Source organism: Heptranchias perlo, chromosome 23 (assembly GCF_035084215.1).
Source record: "Heptranchias perlo isolate sHepPer1 chromosome 23, sHepPer1.hap1, whole genome shotgun sequence".
Classification (NCBI taxonomy): domain Eukaryota; kingdom Metazoa; phylum Chordata; class Chondrichthyes; order Hexanchiformes; family Hexanchidae; genus Heptranchias; species Heptranchias perlo.
Window position 1 is genome coordinate 11569204 of NC_090347.1, and position 20179 is coordinate 11589382.

The following is a 20179-nucleotide window of genomic DNA, read 5'->3' on the forward strand; positions in this document are numbered from 1 at the left end:
GTATGTGGCCTCTCCGACATCAAGATGGCGTCTTGGCTGCACACGCACGTTTCCAGCGTAACATGCACCAGACGCCATCTTGGTATAGGACTTAGCACGTGAACAAATACTGAACGCTGGAAGCATATAAAGTGGGAAGAAAATGCGTGCAATTAGTGTGCAACGCTGATTTAAAGTGATAGACACCATTTTGGCACTTAACGCCCAACTCAACGCACAGTCTTAACCCCGACCATCTGAATGTGTCTTACAGTGCCTGGAGGTTCTCCCCACCAGTGCTATTTAAAGGGACCATGCAGGTGTTGCAGGTTAGTTGCTGGATTATTGCTTCTGGCTGCTGGTGGAGCAGGAAGTGTTTTGTGAAGCTCCCTATATTTACTGAGAGTCCCTAGAGTACATTTGAGAGTGCTTTGGCAGGTACTGCCTTACGGTTCGGAAAGTTACAATCACAGTTGAACATTCCTAGCAACCATGGGCTCCCGCTGGGCATTGAGCACTACTGGGAGCATGCAGAGATGCCATGCAAATAGCAGGTCAAGTTGTGAGGAGAGGGAGGAGGAGGAGGGGTAGGGCACTATCCAATGATGGCCTTCCGGGACCAATTCTCTTACCTTAACATGACCGAGGAAGATTGCATCCGACACCTGAGGTTCACCAAGGAAGTGGTGACCGAGATCTGTCAACTGGTGGGGCCACAACTGCAGCCTCAGAGCAGGGCAAAGACAGCACTGCCTGTAGCTGTGAAGGTCACCGTGATGCTGAATTTCTACAGCTCAGGATCATTTCAGGTCTCTGCTGGCGACGTGCATCATCTCGCAGTATGCAGTACACTGCTGCATAAGGGAGGTCACAGATGCACTGTACCAGATGAGGAACATGTTCATCACCTTCCCTCTTGACAGAGACAAGCAGAATGAGCAAGTACGGGGGTTCGCTCGCATTGCTGGCTTCCCCATGGTGCAGGGCGCCATTGATTGCACGCACATTGTCCTGCGTACCCCCAATAAGCCGTCTTTGTTAACCCAAAGGGCTTCCACTCCCTCAACTGGTGGGCTGGTGTGTGACCATACGCATCGAATCAAGGAGGTCGATGCCGACTACCCTGGGAGCAGTCAGGATGCCTTCGTCATGCGGCAGTCCAACGTGCCAGCTATCTTTCACCTGCCTCGGCAAGTCAAAGGCTGGCTACTGGGCAACGAGGGCTATCCCCTCACGCTGTGGGTCATGACTCTGATCAGGAACCCACGCAAATCTGCACAGCAGGCCTATAATGAGAGCCATGCTGCCACATGTAACATCATGGAGCACACCAAACAACGCTTCCGCTACCTGGACCGGTCTGGAGGAGATCTGCAGTACTCCGCTGAGCGGGTGGGCAGATTCGTGGTGGTATGCAGCATGCTGCACAACCACACCTTTGCCACCAATGATTGGAAAGACCCCGAGCCTGAGGAGGAGCCGGAAGAGGAAGTGGAGGAAGACACATGGGTGCAAAAGGGACCACATGCCTTGTCTGCAAGGGCTCTGCGTGCTTGCCTGATCAATGCCCGCTATCAATAATGTCAACTACATCCCCCAACTCACCAACAGTCCTGCACTCCCCACCTTTCTGCTCTCACAAGACAATCAAATCGCCCTCCATCTGATTGCACATTGGTTTCCCCCTCAGCTCATCGTACAAATAAAAACCACCATCAAATGCAAATTCAAAGCCACATTTATCAATGAATAAATGAAATTATGGAAACAGATCAGAACTATTTACCCTTGTGCATTGCCTTGGTGCCTCCCCAGTGGCTGGAGCATGGCTGTTGGGAGGCTGCTGGCCTTCAATGGAGGAGCGTGCAGATGGCCTTGGAGGACGACCTCGAGCAGCTCTGGGCCGGGAGGGCCCGGCTTCAGACTACACCGTCTCAGCATGGGCTGCAGCCGTTTGGCCTGGCTGGCCGATAGGCAGCAACAAGGCCACTGGTGGAGTGGCAGGGGTGGGAGCAGGAATGCTGTCAGCCTGAGAGAGGACAGCCAGTCCGACTGCCATGGCGCCACTGCCACTCTCCTGGGGCAGCACCTCAGCAATCCTGGTGATCAGCTGGAGAACAGATTGCTGGAGTGCTGTGATGCCCTGAAAGCCCCGTTCCACAGTGGTACCCAGAGCCACGATAGCAGCAGTCTGAGCTGCCATAGCAGCAGTCTGAGCTTGCATTGCAGCAGTTTGAGCAGCAACCGTAGCTCAGACGTTTGATGACTTTGGTTTGTGCTACAATGGAAGCCGCGACATCGGCCATCAATCGCTGCATCATGGTGGGTTCCACAGGTGTGCTGATGGAGGTGACCACCCGTTCCATGTTGGAAAGGATGGTCTCCAAGCTCTGCGCAAAGTCCTGTGCCAAGTTGGAGCTGGACTCCTACATGCCCCATGTCATTGTGCACAGGCTTTCTGGCAGGCTTTCCAGTGCCCCAAGCATTCGGTGTGTATGCCCATCAGCCGTCTTCTGTAGCCTAGCCCATCGAAGTCCTCATCTGACTCCTCTGCAGCAGAACTAGTGAGCGACCTCGCCCTGTGGCAAGCTGGCACCTGCGGTATCCGTTTCCCCTCCACCCCAGCTCCTGCACACTTGTGCCCGGTGTCTCAACACGTGCAGATCCCTCCTCTAACATAGCCTCTGTATACGCGCAGTGTCAGTCTCTGAGCTGGTGGAAGCAAGTGTCAGATCGAGTGATGGTGTGGCTTCAGCATCCCCCTCCTCCTCCTCGGACGGTGCCACCATGTGTTCTTGGGTATCTGCAATGACAAAGCGAAACAGGTTGAGTTGTGGAGCGGGGAGAGGAGCAAGTAAGATGTGCGTGCCAACAGAATCTGCAGCACGAATCAGAAAAGAATATGGGAGGAGGGAGATGTGGGAAAGGAGAAGGAGCATTAGATATGCAGTGACCCCCTTCATCGGGACCTCCAGCGCAGCATGTTGTCATGACTGCAGTGACGGCCCGCCCAATGATCTGAAGCACTGTCTCCTCTAGGGGGGTGAGGACTTGTAAGCGTCCCTGTACACCCTCGGGTCTCTCCTGCTGCCGGCGCTACCTTCTCCTGCAAGACGGAGAACAGTGTGTCATTGAGTATCCTGCAAGGTGTGTGGGTGATGTGCCTGTCGTGGTCAGTGCGTGTGACCTGTGGTTGTGTGGCCTGCAAGTGTGGTACAATGTGCGGGTGAGACGCAGCATTGCGTACGGATGGGCAGTGATTGTTGGTAGGTTAGTGACGGGGAGTGTGATGTGTGGAGCAGTGGGTTGGATGTGCCACTTGACCCTTGCATTCACTCACCTTGACCACTCGTGTCAAATCATTGAACTTCTTTCAGCACTGCACCCACATGCGTGGTGCCATGCACCTGGCGCCCACAGCCTGCCAATGCCTGCGAAGCTGCAGTCTAGAGGGTCTCCTGCCATCCTGTGGGTACATGTTGGCCCTCCTTTCGTTCACCTCTTCCAACAGGGCCTCCGGTGCATCATCGGAGCAGCGTGGAGCTTTCTCACTGGTCTTGCCATCCTCGCGAACTGTCCTTGTGAACTGTTTACCTGCCATTTTAAATGTGCACCTGTACCTTTATGCTCCTGCTGATGACGTGCACTAAGCACGCCCCATTTCCAACTTCCTCATTCTCTGTGCAGCCTCTCAGCAGCACGGGTAACGCTGGCTACACTGAGCTGTCATGATAATTAGCAGGCAGCATGAAATTCAGGTGCTGCCTGCGTAGGGGGTACTAGCGCATCACACTACCCGCGCCCGAAAACGGCCCTTATTCAATTCCCCCCCCCCCTAGTCTTTTCATATATTCTGAACCTTCCTAATCTCTCTTCTGGTTATGTAAAACATACTTTCATTCAAAGAATAAGTACTGTTCCGTGATATATTAAACGAATGGTTCAGGGGTACTGCATCAACGAAAAGTATTAAAATTGTATTAATATTTTCTAGGAACAAGAACAGCTGTACTGCCTGTCAAGTGAGGTGTTGACTACAACATTTGACCAACCAAATAGATATGTGAAGCTCTGGGTGAAACTGGTAACACCGCTTATAAAGAACTTTTTCTAGAAGCTGAAGGAAGACCCTCCTATTGTAAGTTCATTATAGTGCAACTAGTACCTTTTATTTTTGTACCTAAGTTTATAAAACTGTTTTGAATAGATGGAAGCAAGGAACAGGTTTTAAAGACTGCAGTTATACTGCCAACTTATCATTAATACAAAATATATGGTTTTACGTTTGGTCTCTACTGGTCTTGAGATTTTTTGTGTTTCAATGATTTATTTCAGTCTGCTGACATCAGAACTCATTTTATTCAAGTACTACGTTTTTGAGTGAAGGGAAGAAAGAAGTCCAGATCTAGTAGTTGATTCTTTGCCAGCACCTGAAAAGTTGGAAATATTACTTGTTACAATTGGAGGACTGATTGCAGCATTTTATTCCAGAGATGTTGAATGTCAGGCTGAGTAATAATAATTTGATACATTGCATAACTATTAGTTACATTTTGGAGAAAACTACTAGGTTGTAAAAATCGATTCAAATGCAGCAATGTTGCAGAATTATAGCTGTCTTCATTATTCTGCTTCTGATCAGGCAGTAAGAATTTAACTAGGGAATGTTGGAGTCAATGCTGGAGAGGAATTTAGTTGATCGCACACTTACTGAGAATCTCAGCTGAGGGAACTGAAATAAATGCATCTGAGTGAGATGGATGAATGTATGTGAAAGTATTTTTTAACCTTCTGCTGTTAATTGTCCATTGTCGAATAATCCTACTCATTCAAATACTAAGGTAAGCAATTCTTTTGGACGTCACAATGGTCTTGACATAATGCTGCTTTTTATAAACTTCCAGCAGGTGCTATATTTGCTCACCTAGCGAAGCTTACAGTTAAGGGAATCCTGCTCTTTGCATCTATAGGAAGACCAGCAATGTGCAACGAAAACTGCTGATCAGTTAGAATACCAAGGGCACTTGAGCAACTCTAGATCTAGAGCATCCATTGTGACTTGTTGTAGAGAAGCGGGTCTAACCATTTAAGCTCTCTTAGTGAGAAATGGTTTCCTTAGTGAGAAATAGTGAGACTGCCCAAGAAAACAGTGTATTCGTAATTGCTGGCCATCTCTTTCAGACCCTCCAAGCACATCAGGTAAGTTTTCTTCTTTCCTCCTTTGCAGTAGAGCCTTACTACGGGCCATTTGGCTGTTGTTTCTGAACGTGCCAGGAATTTCCATTTCTCCCCACCCTAAATCTGAGTTAAGTGCTTATTCGCAGGCAGTATTCCTGTCTGGCTCTTGCCCAACCTATTGAAAATGAGCTTAACTCAGAAATTGAGCCAAATTTAACTACTTTCAAGTCGGGCACATTTCAAAAGTGTACTACCTGATTTGTGCTGTGGGGTGAGAGGGAGTAAAGTCATTCCTGTCATATTGGAGTTAATAGACTGCAGGAATATCAAGTTTGGAACCTATTTTCTCATTACGTCAACAAAATATTTGCTTCCTTCTTGTGGTGGAAGTAATAAATGGTTTGGGATTCATTAACAGTTCAGTTGGTCACGACCATAAGCTGATACTAGTGGCTGTCCCAGGGGGAATATGCTGTTTTAAAAGGACAGGATTATTATATCGTGTAAAACACAATATATTATTTTGCTGCTAAAGTGGAACATTGGGCCTCAAAATTCCTTGAGTCACGATCCTTATGGCTGCCTTCAGCACTGACCCCACCAGAGTTTGTGGGCACAGTGATAGGGCACCTTATTTGCATAGGGCAGGCAGGTCAAAGTGCCACTTTGGGCGCATCATCTACCCCCTGTAAAAGGTGGGGGGGGGGGGTTGCCCAAGGCCTCCCCCAACCCTGGTCATTATCTCTTTAGTCCCTTGAGAACAGGGGCTGATCACCAAACATTTTTTTTGTTCTTTAGGAGTCCAGGTTGGATCTCAACTGAGAATTAGTAATAGGAATTCCTGACTTAAGGAGTTCTTGCTCCGTGCCCTTCATTTGCCTTGTAAAGAGTGGATGGAAGTTCTGCTCCTGATGAGATATTGAGGAAACCCCTGGAAATGGCAGAGATCTGGCATAATAAAGTGCCTCATTTTCCTGGGGGTTCTGTTGGGCGTTATAGCACATGAAGAACAGAACCCCCATGAAATTTCAGGGCCTTGTTTTCTTATGGTCATAATGTCTAATTGCTAAATAGGCACATCCTAAGGTCATTAGAGGATTAATTGTTTCTCCAGATTGTCAGCTGGTTGTAAATCCTTAACTCTGTCCCAATGTCAGAAAAACCAACACAAAATGAATGGTTTTCTTTTATATTTTAAAAGGTTGTTTGTATTTGTAACAAAGTGTCACACTTTGAAGTGTGGCTTCTGAAGTGTGACAAATTCAAAAACTTTATAATAGACTGGAATGTGAAAATGCCACTTGAGCCAATTCCTGGTGGAGGCCACTTTTACTTGTGAGGGATGTACCTAATAATGGACATAAAGTCTGATAATCTGGAATTGCAGGATATCTGTTTAATGGCACAAATTTCAGTTATGTTCTTAGTCATAGAGTCATACAGCATGGATAGAGGCCCTTCGGCCCATCGTGTCCGCGCCAGCCATCAGCCCTGTCTACTCTAATCCCATATTCCAGCATTTGGTCCGTAGCCTTGTATGCTATGGCATTTCAAGTGCTCATCCAAATGCTTCTTGAATGTTGTGAGGGTTCCTGCCTCCACAACCCTTTCAGACAGTGAGTTCCAGACTCCAACCACCCTCTGGGTGAAAAAGTTCTTTCTCAAATTCCCTCTAAACCTCCCGCCTTTTACCTTGAATCTATGTCCCCTTGTTATAGAACCCTCAACGAAGGGAAAAAGCTCCTTAGTATCCATCCTATCTGTGCCCCTCATAATTTTGTACACCTCAATCATGTTCCCCCTCAGCCTCCTCTGCTCCAAGGAAAACAAACCCAATCTTCCCAGTCTCTCTTCATAGCTGAAGCGCTCCAGCCCTGGTAACATCCTGGTGAATCTCCTCTGCACCCTCTCCAAAGCGATCACATCCTTCCTGTAGTGTGGCGACCAGAACTGCACACAGTACTCCAGCTGTGGCCTAACCAGTGTTTTATACAGCTCCATCATAACCTCCTTGCTCTTATATTCTATGCCTCGGCTAATAAAGGCAAGTATCCCATATGCCTTCTTTACCACCTTATCTACCTGTTCCGCCGCCTTCAGGGATCTGTGAACTTGCACACCAAGATCCCTCTGACCCTCTGTCTTGCCTAGGGTCCTCCCATTCATTGTGTATTCCCTTGCCTTGTTAGTCCCTCCAAAGTGCATCACCTTGCACTTTTCCGGGTTAAATTCCATTTGCCACTGTTCCGCCCATCTGACCAACCCATCTATATCGTCCTGCAGACTGAGGCTATCCTCCTCGCTATTTACCACCCTACCAATCTTTGTATCATCAGCGAACTTACTGATCATACCTTTTACATTCATATCCAAGTCATTAATGTAGACCACAAACAGCAAGGGACCCAGCACCGATCCCTGTGGTACCCCACTGGCCACAGGCTTCCAGTCACAAAAACAACCTTCGACCATCACCCTCTGCCTTCTGCCACTAAGCCAGTTTTGTATCCAAAGTGCCAAGGCACCCTGGATTCCATGGGCTCGTACCTTCTTGACCAGTCTCCTGTGGGGGACTTTATCGAAGGCCTTACTGAAATCCATGTATACCACATCCACTGCGTTACCCTCATCCACACGCCTAGTCACCCCCTCAAAAAATTCAATCAAATTAGTCAGACATGATCTTCCCTTGACAAAGCCATGTTGACTATCCCTGATTAATCCTTGCTTCTCCAAGTGGAGACTAATTTTGTCCTTCAGAATTTTTTCCAATAATTTTCCTACCACTGATGTTAGGCTCACTGGCCTGTAGTTCCCCGGTTTTTCCCTACTCCCCTTCTTGAATAATGGTATTACATTAGCGGTTCTCCAGTCCTCTGGCACATCCCCTGTGGCCAGAGAGGTTCTTAAATCCCATATTCCCCCCATCTCCTTTTCAAGGTTAAATAACAACAATAACTACTTTTGCTGGAGTTCACTCCACACATTTTCACTTACTACCGTTACTCTTGTCGTGGGAGAAAAAAATCTTAGAGTTGATGGTTAATTTAAACAGTAGGAAAATTGGGGGTGTGAACCTCCCTGTCCAATTTTCCAATCCCCAGGTGGTAAAGATGAAACTTTACTCTATTGTGTCTTCAATGATTAGTCCTGTTGTGAATCTAAGTTTACTTATGCATGTGTGGAGGATGTGGGTCATGAACAGAAATTGAAGAGACCTTTAAGTGTAAAGATAGTAGGGCAGCCAAGAAAGCTAGTCCTAGCTTGAGTATTCAATCCTTTAGAACTGGCTAACTAGTTGAATACTTTTTATTATATTGGAAAGAACAGGAAGACAAAATTGCAACAGATATTACAAAGCATCTTTTCAACGTCCAAAGCTCCCCATAAACCACTTCTGTTTAACTTTGTATTATTTCAACTTGAATAAAATCAAATATGCACTGCAATTAGATCATTAAATTTAAGCAAGTAAACTTTTTAAGCAGCCACATTAAAAAAAAAAATTTGAAATCTCTATCATAACATTTTAAATGAGGTTTCAGTTTATAATTCAAGACTTTTTTCCATTTTAAACTTGTAGTAAAACTGCTACACCTGCAAGGATCCACTTAGCTGGTTTCTCTTTTGTTTTCAGGTTGAAAGTCCAGACATAAGTAGGACCTCGGGTGCGGGTTTTATATACTGGACACTCGTAAATGTTCTTTGTTTCTTGACGATCTACTGGAATGGCTTTGATAAATGCAACTGGCATCGCTGGTGTAAGCTCCTTCAGTCGTGCCTCAGCAAGGGCTCCACTGTTTTTGTCCCAGCGTGCACCTTTCAACATATAAAATATTACTAGTAAGTTAACTGGGAAATCTTTTACCACAAGTACATATTTTTGTTTACTGTTTTTAAAAAAAAAATGAAATCAGCAAAAATAATGAAGACTGACAAGTACTGTTCCTGATGGAATGTCTCTGTATTTAAGGAAACTATGTAAACAATTTCTTATGTATTTTAGAAGCCTGCTAATTTGTTAAAATCCAATAAAATCAATTGTAAGTTGGTTAAAGAATTTTCTTTTAAATAGCTTTTCCTGTATTTAACACATTTTATAGTGATGTATTTGGTCAATAAAATTGTTTCACCTACAGTTACTATTTATAAAAAAAAACATTATTGATGGCAGTGATTCTCTAATTGGTATGCAAATGTCTTGCCTTCCATAAACAGCCCATGGATGTAGGCTCCTTCTCTGGGAGGACTTGTCATATCTTCTCTGTTTTTTTTGGTAACTTCCACAGCTAGACACATTTTATCCAGTGGCCATTCATTTTTTCTGGCCATAGACTGCATTATAGCTGTTAGGAAGGACTGCGGATTGAAAAAACCACCAAGCCACACTGCACTAGGCAGAGCAAAATCTGTACTCCATGCTTCCAAATCCTGGAAATAAATACAGACAAGTGAGAAAGTTGCAGCAAAACATTTGTCCCTATACATTTTAGAACTATTTTCATAAAATAAATTGCTAAAGGGAATAGGGTGCTAGCATGTATTTACAGGACAATTCACTGTAAAACAAAGCACACATTTTGTCGTACAAGACCTTGGCCTGGCTTCAGTTAGCACACTGTTTTCACTTTTGGTGGTCTCATGTGGTGGGTGATATTAAGGCTTTGGAAAGGGTGCAGAGGAGGGCCACAAGATTAATTTGCAGTTTATAGATAGCATTTACATTATCCAGATAGGCTCAAAGAGCTGGATCTCTATACTTTAGAGAAGCGTAGACTTGGGGATGATGTGATTGAGGTATATGAGATGATGATGATTGGGCTTGTTTCAACTGAATAGGTTAGGGAAGACTATGGCTCACTCCTACAAGTTATGTAAGGGCAGAACTAGGTTGGATGTTAAGAGGTTGTTTCTGTCCCAGAGAATAATGGACCTATGGAACAGGTTACCAGTTTGTGTGGTTAATGCTGAATTCCTTCAAGCGGGAGCTGGACCTGTTTCTGGGACAGAGAACACCTTGTACAGGAGATAGGTACCTTGTAACATTCAGGGCCAAGGTGGTCTCCTAGATGAGTTTCGATCGCCTAAGGGGGTCGGAGAGGAATTTTTGGCCAGGAGATCACTGCTTCGGGTGGAGTGGGGTGCACTAAGCATCACAACTGTATGGGACAGGCTGGAAGGACGATTAGGTATTTTGCTATCCGTCATTTTTCTTTATGTTCGTAAATGTGTTAGCTTGGCTCAGTGGTAGCACTCTTGCCTCTAATCAGGTCGTGGGGGTCAAGCCACATAGTAGGACGCCAGCACATAATGTCGGCTGAACTGAGGTATTGCTGCATTGTCAAAAATGACATCTTTCAGATGAGGCCCTGTTAGCTTGTTCAGGTGGACATAAAATATCCTGTGGCACTATTTAAAGAAAAGCATTTATCTCTCAGCCAACATCACAAACAGATTAACTAATCTTTTATCTCATAGCTGTGTGGAACTTTGCTGTGCACAAAATGGCTGCCATGTTTACCTACAAAACAACAGTGACTACACCTCAAAGGTAATTTATTGGCTATGCAACACTTTGGGCTGGCCTGAGGACATGAAAGCTGCTAGCTATGTAAATGCAAGTTTGTTCTTTCTGTTGTACATTGTATGGAAGCATTTACAGTGATTGAAACAAATAACTACAAATTCAAATAATAGAATTGCTCTTTTATGTATCGTTTGCATTATTCATTAACCCTTGTCTAATGAGCCCTTGTTATTAGAAGAAAATATAGCATTAATATTTTGTCTTTGTCATATGGTTGTTGATTTATATTTTTACTGCCCTGTGTGGAGTTAAATTGAATTTTATTTTCCCTGGAGTTATCACGATGACATTTTAAAATGCTAAAATGTAATATGCTTATTGCATGTATAAATGTCTCAAAACATTCTAAATCTAACTTTTGAAGTGTAGTTACTGTTATAGAGGCAAACATAGCCAGTTTGCACACAGAAAGGGCCTAATAACAGATAATGAGCTGAATTACCAGTTAATCTGTTTTTGATAGTATTGGTTGAAGGAGGAATGTTGGCTAGAACACTAGAACTCCCTGAATAGTACTATGGGATTTCTTACATCCATCTGAGTAAGCAGACAGGACCTGGGTTTAACATTTCATCTGAAAGATGGCACCCCACGCCTATAAGTAATAAAGAAGACAAATTTGTTATACATTCACATTATTAAGGGTCAAAACAGGAGCAGGTTTTATTCCTGCTACTTTGTGGAGCATAAAAAGAGTGAAAAGGAAGTTTCAGCTCAAACTAGACCTCAGAAGCCTGAACAAATGTCTAAATTGAATTAGGAATACAAGTGACTCTGGCAGTAGAGAGCTACATATTTAATTTGGAATAAACTACTCACAGAAATCAATTTCACCTTGGAAATAACTGAATAGGCTCTTTTTTTAAAACCCAAACATTGGTATTGGATCTAGTTTAGGCATTAGTGCTAGAGAGGATAGCTTGAGGAAACAACTTTGAGAATATAATGCATTGTACATTATTCTTCCTTTGATGTACATCACAAGTATTTAGCAACTAAACAAACAGTTAAACTACTGTGGCTCACCCTGATACGAAGAAGGAGATCAGTAAACCATGCACCTAAGCCCAAAAGTGATGGGTAGGCAAGATTTTCCCACGTGGGTGGGACTGTGTCAAAAAATAAGGCATTTGAAGTATCTTCCATATCAGCTGTGATGGTCAGTTCTCCCTGAAAAACAGTACAGGTGTAGAATGCATTTATTACTGAAATTCTGAGTTCAAAGATGTTCTTCTACTTTAGAAAAGGGTGCAAACTTGAATGTGGCAATGTATATAAGAATTTCTTTTAACAACCTTCAATAAGTGAACTCCATGTGGCCTAATGTGCAACAACATGTCACCATCTGACAATGGACTAATGGGAATCCATCACTTGCATCACTGGCCAACTTATCTATTATGTTACTCAACAAGTCCCATTGGCTAAGTTCTTATTTGCTAACTCATGACCACCGGAATAAGAGCATCTCCAATGACAACCTCAGGCTCACTGGTCATTTGGACAACTCCATATTTCTCTCCAATGAGTCTTATTCTGTGAACCACCTTGTATCCAGGTCAACTATGGCTATATAACCATCTGAAATTATTTGAAGGCAGTAAAACCACACATGCTTTTTCATAATAAGCAGGAGTTGTTGGTAGGCTGTAATTTTTAAGGCTTGACTAATATTCGACTGAGTCATCCCTGAATGCTGCCCAGGAAACTGCTCTTTGAATAGTGCCTTGGAATCTTTTAATATTCACATGAACCACTGGAACAGACAGATAAAACCTCAGTCTGATACCTTATCTGAAGGATAGCTCTTCAAAAATTCAGCACTCGCAATATAATTATGGATGAAGGCGGCTTTTTGGTCCATCCAGCCAGAAGCCCTAAATTTCCCGCCACCCCTGCAATTGCAGCATCTAATAACATTTTAGGTCAGAACTGGAAGACGTTTGAGATTTAAGTTTTTAAGCTAGTACAGAGCTGGGAGAAGGGGGAAGGAAAGAGCAAAAGTGATAACTTAACTGTGATAGCTAACTTCTTCCAGTTCTGACGTACGGTCATTGACCTGAAACGTTAACTCTGTTTCTCTCTCCACAGATGCTGACCTGCTGAATATCACAGTAGGTACAGCACAGGAGGAGGCCATTCGGTCCATCACACCTGTGCCGACTCTTTGAAAGAGCTGTCCAATAAGTCCCATTCCCTTGCTCTTTCCCCATAGCCCTGTAAATTTTTTCCCTTCAAGTATTTATCCAATTCCCTTTTGAAAGTTACTATTGAATCTGCTTCCCTTTCAGGCAGTGCATTTCAAGTCACTACAACTTGCTGCGTAAAAAAATGTTTCCTCATGTCGCCTCTGGCTCTTTTGCCCATCACCTTAAATCTGTGTCATCTGGTCCTGCTGTCACTGGAAAGTTTCTCCTTATTTACTCTGTCAAAACTGTTCATGATTTTGAACACCTCTATCAAATCGCCCCATAACCTTCTCTGTTCTAAGGAGAATAACCCCAGCTTCTCCAGTCTCTCCACATAACTGAAGACCCTCTTGCCTCCACTATTCCATCTGGAAGTCCATGTCATATGTTGATCACTCTTCATGTAAAGAAGAGCTTCTTCATGTCTTAAGTTTGCCTTTTACTAGTTTGGACCCATGTCTCCTTGTCCTACTCTCACAATTTAATTTGATATTTAAAAATAGTCCAGATTTACCTTTTCCATACCTTTGGCTATCTTGGGTAATCTCTACAAGACCATCATCCAGCTGCCTCTTTTCCAGGCTGCAAAGCTTAAGCCTCTCCAATTTTTTACACTAGAGATTAGCCTTGTAGCTCTTCTTTGCACTGCCTCCAGCGCTCGATTGTCTCCTTTGTTTCCTGACAACTGACACAGTACTTAAGGTCTGGTCTGACTAAAGTACTGTACAGTTTGATCACAGCTTCCCCTGGCTTATATTCTAGTTTAAGCGATGTAATTCAACAATCTGCTTGGTTTGCTGCTCTGCAATAGTTGGACATGTTCAGCGTTGACTTTATTAAGACTCCTAGGTCTCTTTCAACTTCACCCTTAGCTATTTTATCCCATTCACTGAGTACATATATCACACAACTTTCCTTATGTACAGTACTTTACCCTTGTCTGCATGAAATTTCATCAGGCATTGTTCTGCCTATATATATATAAAATTTTAAATTTCTGAGCTGCCTCCTTCGATTCCAATGCCTCCATTGTTTGCTTTCTATAAATTTGACTACTTTGCATCGAGTTTCTGAATGCAAGTCATTGATGTGAATTAGAAACAGTAGTAGTCCTATCACTGAGCACTGGGACACCCTACTCGGTACTTCCTCCACTCTGATATAACGCTTCTAACAAGTCTACATCGTTTTCTACCCTTCAGACAGATTTATATCCGTAAGATTTAGCCTGGATCCTCCACAGCTTTGAGTTTAACTATCAGACTTTCATATGCAACTTTGTCAAATGCCTTTTGAAAATCGAGGTTCACCACATTGTAGGGATATCCATAATCCACTTGTTCAAAGAAGTTAAGGAGTTCGTTCAGGTGGGATCTTCCTTGCTCAAAGAAGGTGAGGAGATTTTTTTAGGTATATCTTCCCATTCTGAAGCTATGCTGACTGCTGTTTACCAGGGGTTATAATCCTTAATATCCTCCTAATAATAGATTCTGTTATATGGAATTGAAGTAAGACTAATGGTTCTGTAGTTGCTTACATCTGTTGTGTGGCCCTTTTTGAATGTGAGCACCACATTAGCTTGTTTCCAATCTATTGGTCCCTCCCCAGTGTCTAGTGACTCCATCATAATGATTGTTAATACCTGAGAAAAATCATTAGTCTCTCAGCACTAAGATAAATAGCTTATCAGTTAAGATTGTCAGAATAAAGTTCAAACTATTTCTCTATTTATGCTCCCCCTCCCACATTAAACTACTCCATGTACATAGTTTTCCTACCTTGTGTTAGTGAAACAAACATGTCAGTAAGAGATAAATGTAACTGTCACACCCTGTCTCCAGCATTCCCACTTCTGTCCTGGTTATCACTTAAACAGGACTCCTGTAACTTATGGCTCCTCCTTGGCATGATTCAAAAAAAATCAGCAAACACATGGCACAGGCATGCAATTTTTTGAAACCTATAAAACAGGAACTATATATATGTTCTGTTGAAAAGCAGCTGGGATGGATGGGAGTCTGGGAGAAGGCAGGTGGTAATCATGTAAATTTACCTTTGGAAAGTTCACTATACAGCCCCACCAAATTTTGGGAATTTGGCTCTCACTTGGCACTCAAACATTTTGTACCAAAATAAAGAAATAGAAAGTCATGTGGTCTAAAAAGCCCAGCCATTGGATGTCATTATTAAATTATGATATTCACACTCAAACATAGAACAACTTAAAATCAATTATTTTTAAATATGGCCAAACCTTTAGTCCCAGATTGAGTTCCTTCAAAGACCGTTTTAGCTCTGAAGTCAGTATGTTTGTTCTTTCACATTCTTGGAAAGCCACCACCACATAAGGTGTCCTTTCTTCCACTTTAGCCATGATCTCCTGCATATTAAAACTTTCTGGCAGTTTTTCCAGGATTTCGTCCAAGATTGACTTAACCTGAATATCAACAGTATTGTTAAGTTCCATTTATATCTGAGATTTTACAATTATAGGGAAGAAATTACTGTCAGCGATATTATCATACAAATGCTAACACATGCGTAGTAAATTCCTCTTCTATTACTTTGACACCAAATTGCATTTATATAGTTCATTTAATGTAAACATCCCAAAACACTTCACATTTGGCAAATGGAGGCAGAGCAGTAATGGAAAAGATAGGCTTTTGAAGGTGGGCAGAGAGAAGCAAGGTAAAGGGTTTTAAGGAGCGACTTCCAGACACTTGGGACCAGTTCTAGGGCAAGAGGGACCTGTTCACGACGGACAGGTTGCACCTCCACAGAGCTGGGATCAATGTCCTCGCGGGAAGGTTCAATAGTGCTGTGGGGGAGGGTTTAAACTAATTTGCCAGGGGTTGGGCACTAGGATGAAGCATTGGAAAGGAGCAACAAGGTGCACAAAGGATTGGGAGAGACAGATAACACTAGAGTAAGAAATAGTACAGTATTAGGTAGGATCAGACTAAGAGAAGACGAGAAGGTTTAAGATAGGTTTACAGTGCATGTGTGTAAATGCACGAAGCGTAAATAAGGTTGGTGAGCTGCAGGCACAAATAGCCACAAGGGAATATGATGTTGTGGCGATAACAGAAACCTGGCTCAAAAAAGGGCAGGATTGGGTACTAAATGTGGAAATGTGGAATTCCACAGCATTCACCTGAGGAAGGAGGAAGCCTCTGAAAGCTTGTGAATTTAAAATAAAATTGCTGGACTATAACTTGGTGTTGTAAAATTGTTTACAATGGTTGATTATACAAGTGAGAACCAGGCTGACTATAGAAAGTACAGAGGAGAAGTGAAAAAGGAAATAAGAGGAGCAAAGAGAGAGTATGAGAATACACTGGCAGCTAACATAAAAGAGAGTCCAAAAGTCTTCTATAGGCATATAAATGATAAACGGAGGGGTGGGGCCGATTAGGGACCAAAAAGGAGATCTATGCATGGAGGCAAAGGGCATAGCTGAGGTACTAAATGAGTACTTTGTATCTGTCTTTACCAAAGAAGAAGATGCTGCCAAAGTCACAGTAAAAGGAGGTAGTTGAGATACTGAATGGACTAAAAACTGATAGAGGGAGTACTAGAAAGGCTGACTGTACTTAAAGTGGATAAGTCACCCGGTCCAGATGGGATGCTGCCTAGGTTGCTGAGGGAAGTAAGGGTGGAAATTGCAGAGGTACTGGCCATAATCTTCCAATCCTCCTTAGATATGGGGGTGGTGCCAGAAGACTGGAGAATTGCAAATGTTATACCCTTGTTCGAAAAAAGGTGTAAGAATAAACCCGGCGATTACAGGCCAGTAAGTTTAACCTTGGTGGTGGGGAAGCTATTAGAAACGATAATCGGGGACAAAATTAATAGTCACTTGTACACGTGCGAATTAATAAAGGAAAGCCAGCACAGATTTGTTAAAGGCAAATTGTGGTTAACTAACTTGATTGAGTTTTTTGATGAGGTAACAGAGGAGCTTGATGAAGGCAATACAGTTGATGATGTGTCTATGGACTTGCCAAAGGCATTTGATAAAGTGCCACATAATAGGCTTGTCAGCAAAACTGAAGCCCATGGAATAAAGGGGGCAGTGGCAGCAAGGATGCGAAATTGGCTAAGTGACAAGAAACACAGAATAGTGGTGAACTATTGTTTTTCGGACTGGAGGAAGGTATGCAGTGGTGTTCACCAGGGGGCCAGAGCCAGAAGACCAAAGGATATTGCCATTCTCTGCCATAGGAACAGGGAGTAGGCCATTCAGCCCCTTGAACCTGTTCTGCCATTCAATTAGATCATAGCTGATCTGTTCCTCAGCTCCACTTACCTGTCTTGTTTCTAGATCCCTGGATATCCTTACCTAATATCAATCTCAGTCTTGAAAATTTCAATTCGCCCAGCATCCACAGCCTTTTGGAGGAGAGAATTCCAGATTTCCACTATCCTTTGTGAAAAAATGTTACATAATTTCACACCTGAATGGCCTTGCTCTAATTTCTGGCTCTGGCCCCCTGTGCATCATCTTCCTCTCTCTCCGCACCATTATTGGTAGCACAATTTCAACCATCTTAGCTATATTAGAATCATAGAATGGTTACAGCACAGGAGGAGGCCATTTGGCCCATCGAGCCATGCCAGCTTTGTAAGAGCAATCCTGTTAGTCCTATTTTACCCCTCTTTCCCTGTAGCCCTGCAGATTTTTTTCCCTTCAAGTATTTATCCTATTCCTTTTTGAAAGCCATGATTGAATCTGCTTCCACCACCCTTTCAGGCACAGCATCCCAGATCATAACTACTTGCTGCGTAAAAAAGTTTTTCCTCATGTCGCCTTTGGTTTCTTTGCCAATCGCCTTAAATCTGTGTCCTCTGGTTCTCGACCCTTCTGCCAATGGGAACAGTTTCTCTTTATTACCTTATCTAAACCCTTCATGATTTTGAACACTTCTATCAAATCTCCTCTCAACCTTCTCTGGTCTAAGGAGAACAACCCCAGCTTCTCCAGTCTATTCACGTAACCAAAGTCCCTCATCCTTGTTCTAGATTTCTCCACCAGAGGAAATAGTTTCTCTGTATCTACTCTATCGAATCGCTTAGTCATTTTAAAGACCTCAATTAAATTACCCCTCAATCTTCTAAACTCAAGGGAATGCAAGCCAAGTTTAGGCAACCTGTCCTCAATTTAACCCTTTAAGATCTGGTATAATTCTGGTAAAACTGCATTGTGCCCTCTCCAAGGCTAATATATTTTCCAGAGGTTCAGTGCCCAAAACAGAACACAGTACTCCAGCTGGGGTCTGACCAGGGTTCTATACAACTGAAGTATAACTTCCTCCCCTTTGAATTCCAATCCCCTAAGATAAAGGCCAAGATTTTATTAACCTTTTTGATTGGTTTTTGTACCTGTGTACGAGCTTTGAGAGATTTGTGTACATGGACACCCAAATCTCTCTGCTCCTCCACAGCTCCTAGTCTCTTACCATAATAAAAATATTCCCTGCTAGAGTTCCCTGCCTCTCCTGTGCTGCAAAATTCATAAAACTTAATTCCCGGGCCTGCTCCTGAGTCTGCCTCACCTGCTGCTAATACCTCAAACCTGGCCCTCCTCCCAAGCCTTTCTTTGGCCGTACTGACTAGGTAAATTTTTAAAACTTTTTATCACCTGCTTTGGATGATCTGGCCTAACTTCCATTGCCACCACCTGCCTCACTTCTCAATCAATCCTGGGCTCTTTCTTTGATCACTGAATATTTTAATTTTCTTTGCTGCCATCCGCTTAGATCCCCAATGTATTCCAAATGACATACTATAATAAATACTCAGAACTAAAAAAGCTATTATAAACATTGTAACAAAAAATATACAAAACTGGCTCCTCTTTAAGCTGGCTCCACATAAAGCATTCAAAATAAAATTTAAAGGTGAAGAGTCATGGTCCACGTAGGTACCAACGACATAGGTAGGACAAGGGAAGAGGTTCTGTTTAGGGAGTATGAGCAGCTGGGAGCTAAATTAAAAAGCAGAACCTCAAAGGTGATAATCTCTGGATTATTACCTGAGCCACGAGCAAATTGGCATAGGGTAAATAAAATCAGAGAGTTAAATTCGTGGCTCAAAGATTGGTGTGGGAGGAAATGGGTTTTGATTCATGGGGCACTGGCACCAGTACTGGGGAAAGTGGGAGCTGTACCGTTGGGACGGCCTTCACCTGAACCGTGCTGGGGCCTGTGTTCTGGCGAATTGTATAACTGGGGTGGTAGAGAGGGCTTTAAACTAAATAATGGGGGTGAGGGATCAAGTAAGGGAAGATGTGATAAATTAAAGAAAGAAGACAAGGCAAGAGAGCAAGGTAGCAATAAGGGAAATGATAATCAGAGAGTGGCAGTAAGGGACAGAGCGTGCAAACTTAAGAGTGCGCCAGCAGATAAGGATAGAGGCTGCAAAAATAGTAAAAAGACTACTAAAGGCTCTGTATCTGAATGCGCGTAGCATTCGTAACAAAATGGATGAATTGACAGCTCAAATAGAAATAAAAATTTACGATCTAATAGCCATTACAGAGGTATGGCTGCAAGATGACAAAGGCTGGAACCTGAATATTCAAGGGTACTTGACATTTCGGAAGGACAGGAAGCTAGGAAAAGGTGGAGGAACAGCTCTGTTAATTAAGGATGACATAAGTAAAATAGAAATGACCTTAGTTCTAAAGACCAAGATGTAGAATCAGTTTGGGTAGAATAAGAAATAGTAAAGGTAAGAAGTCACTTGTGGGAGTAGTTTATAGGCCCCCTAACAGTAACCACACTGTAGAACAGGGTATACAGGAAGAAATAATGGAGGCTTGTGAGAAAGGAACAGCAATAATCATGGGTGATTTTAATCTACATATAGATTGAAAGAATCTGATTGGTAAAGGTAGCCTGGAAGATGAGTTCACAGAGTGCTTTCGGGACAATTTCTTCGAGCAGCACATTCTAGAGTCAACCAGAGAGCAGGCTATTCTAGATCTGGTAATGTGTAATGAGAAGGGATTAATTAATGACCTCATTGTAAAAAAACCTCAAGGTAGCAGTGATCACAATATGATTGAATTTCGCATTCAGTTTGAGGGAGAGAAGAGTAAGTCTAAGACGAGTGTTTTAAACTTAAATAAGGGCAAGTATGAGGGCATGAAGACAGAGCTGGCTAAAGTGAACTGGGAACTTATGATATACCCCTTAACCTAGGAACATAGGAACATAAGTAGGCCATTCAGCCCCTCGTG

General features: G+C 43.0%; 2 protein-coding genes across 4 annotated transcripts in view; one reads left to right on the plus strand and one right to left on the minus strand.

The window, feature by feature from the left end:
* The window catches only part of LOC137341097 (CDP-diacylglycerol--glycerol-3-phosphate 3-phosphatidyltransferase, mitochondrial), a 92888-nt gene that overhangs the window by 47840 nt on the left and 24869 nt on the right, over positions 1-20179 (plus strand). The window contains exons 9-10 of one of the 3 annotated variants that reach the window (XR_010966959.1): positions 3974-4117; positions 8795-10708. Coding sequence is in view for 2 of the 3 variants with exons in the window: in XM_068004016.1 (XP_067860117.1) it covers positions 3974-4093 (120 nt within the window). In the remaining variant the exon portion in view is untranslated. Of the gene's footprint in view, positions 1-253; positions 310-3973; positions 4118-8794; positions 10985-20179 lie in introns of those variants that run through there. The other 2 variants (XM_068004016.1, XM_068004017.1) reach the window with 2 other exon arrangements.
* LOC137341448 (dynein axonemal heavy chain 17-like) overlaps positions 8602-20179 on the minus strand; it is a 574489-nt gene continuing 562911 nt past the window's right edge. Inside the window, exons 77-80 of the mRNA XM_068004561.1 lie at positions 15188-15370; positions 11771-11914; positions 9363-9588; positions 8602-8976 (exon numbers count right to left, since the gene is read on the minus strand). Of these exons, the coding sequence (XP_067860662.1) occupies positions 8729-8976; positions 9363-9588; positions 11771-11914; positions 15188-15370 (801 nt within the window). The 3' untranslated portion in view covers positions 8602-8728. The remainder of the gene's footprint in view (positions 8977-9362; positions 9589-11770; positions 11915-15187; positions 15371-20179) is intronic.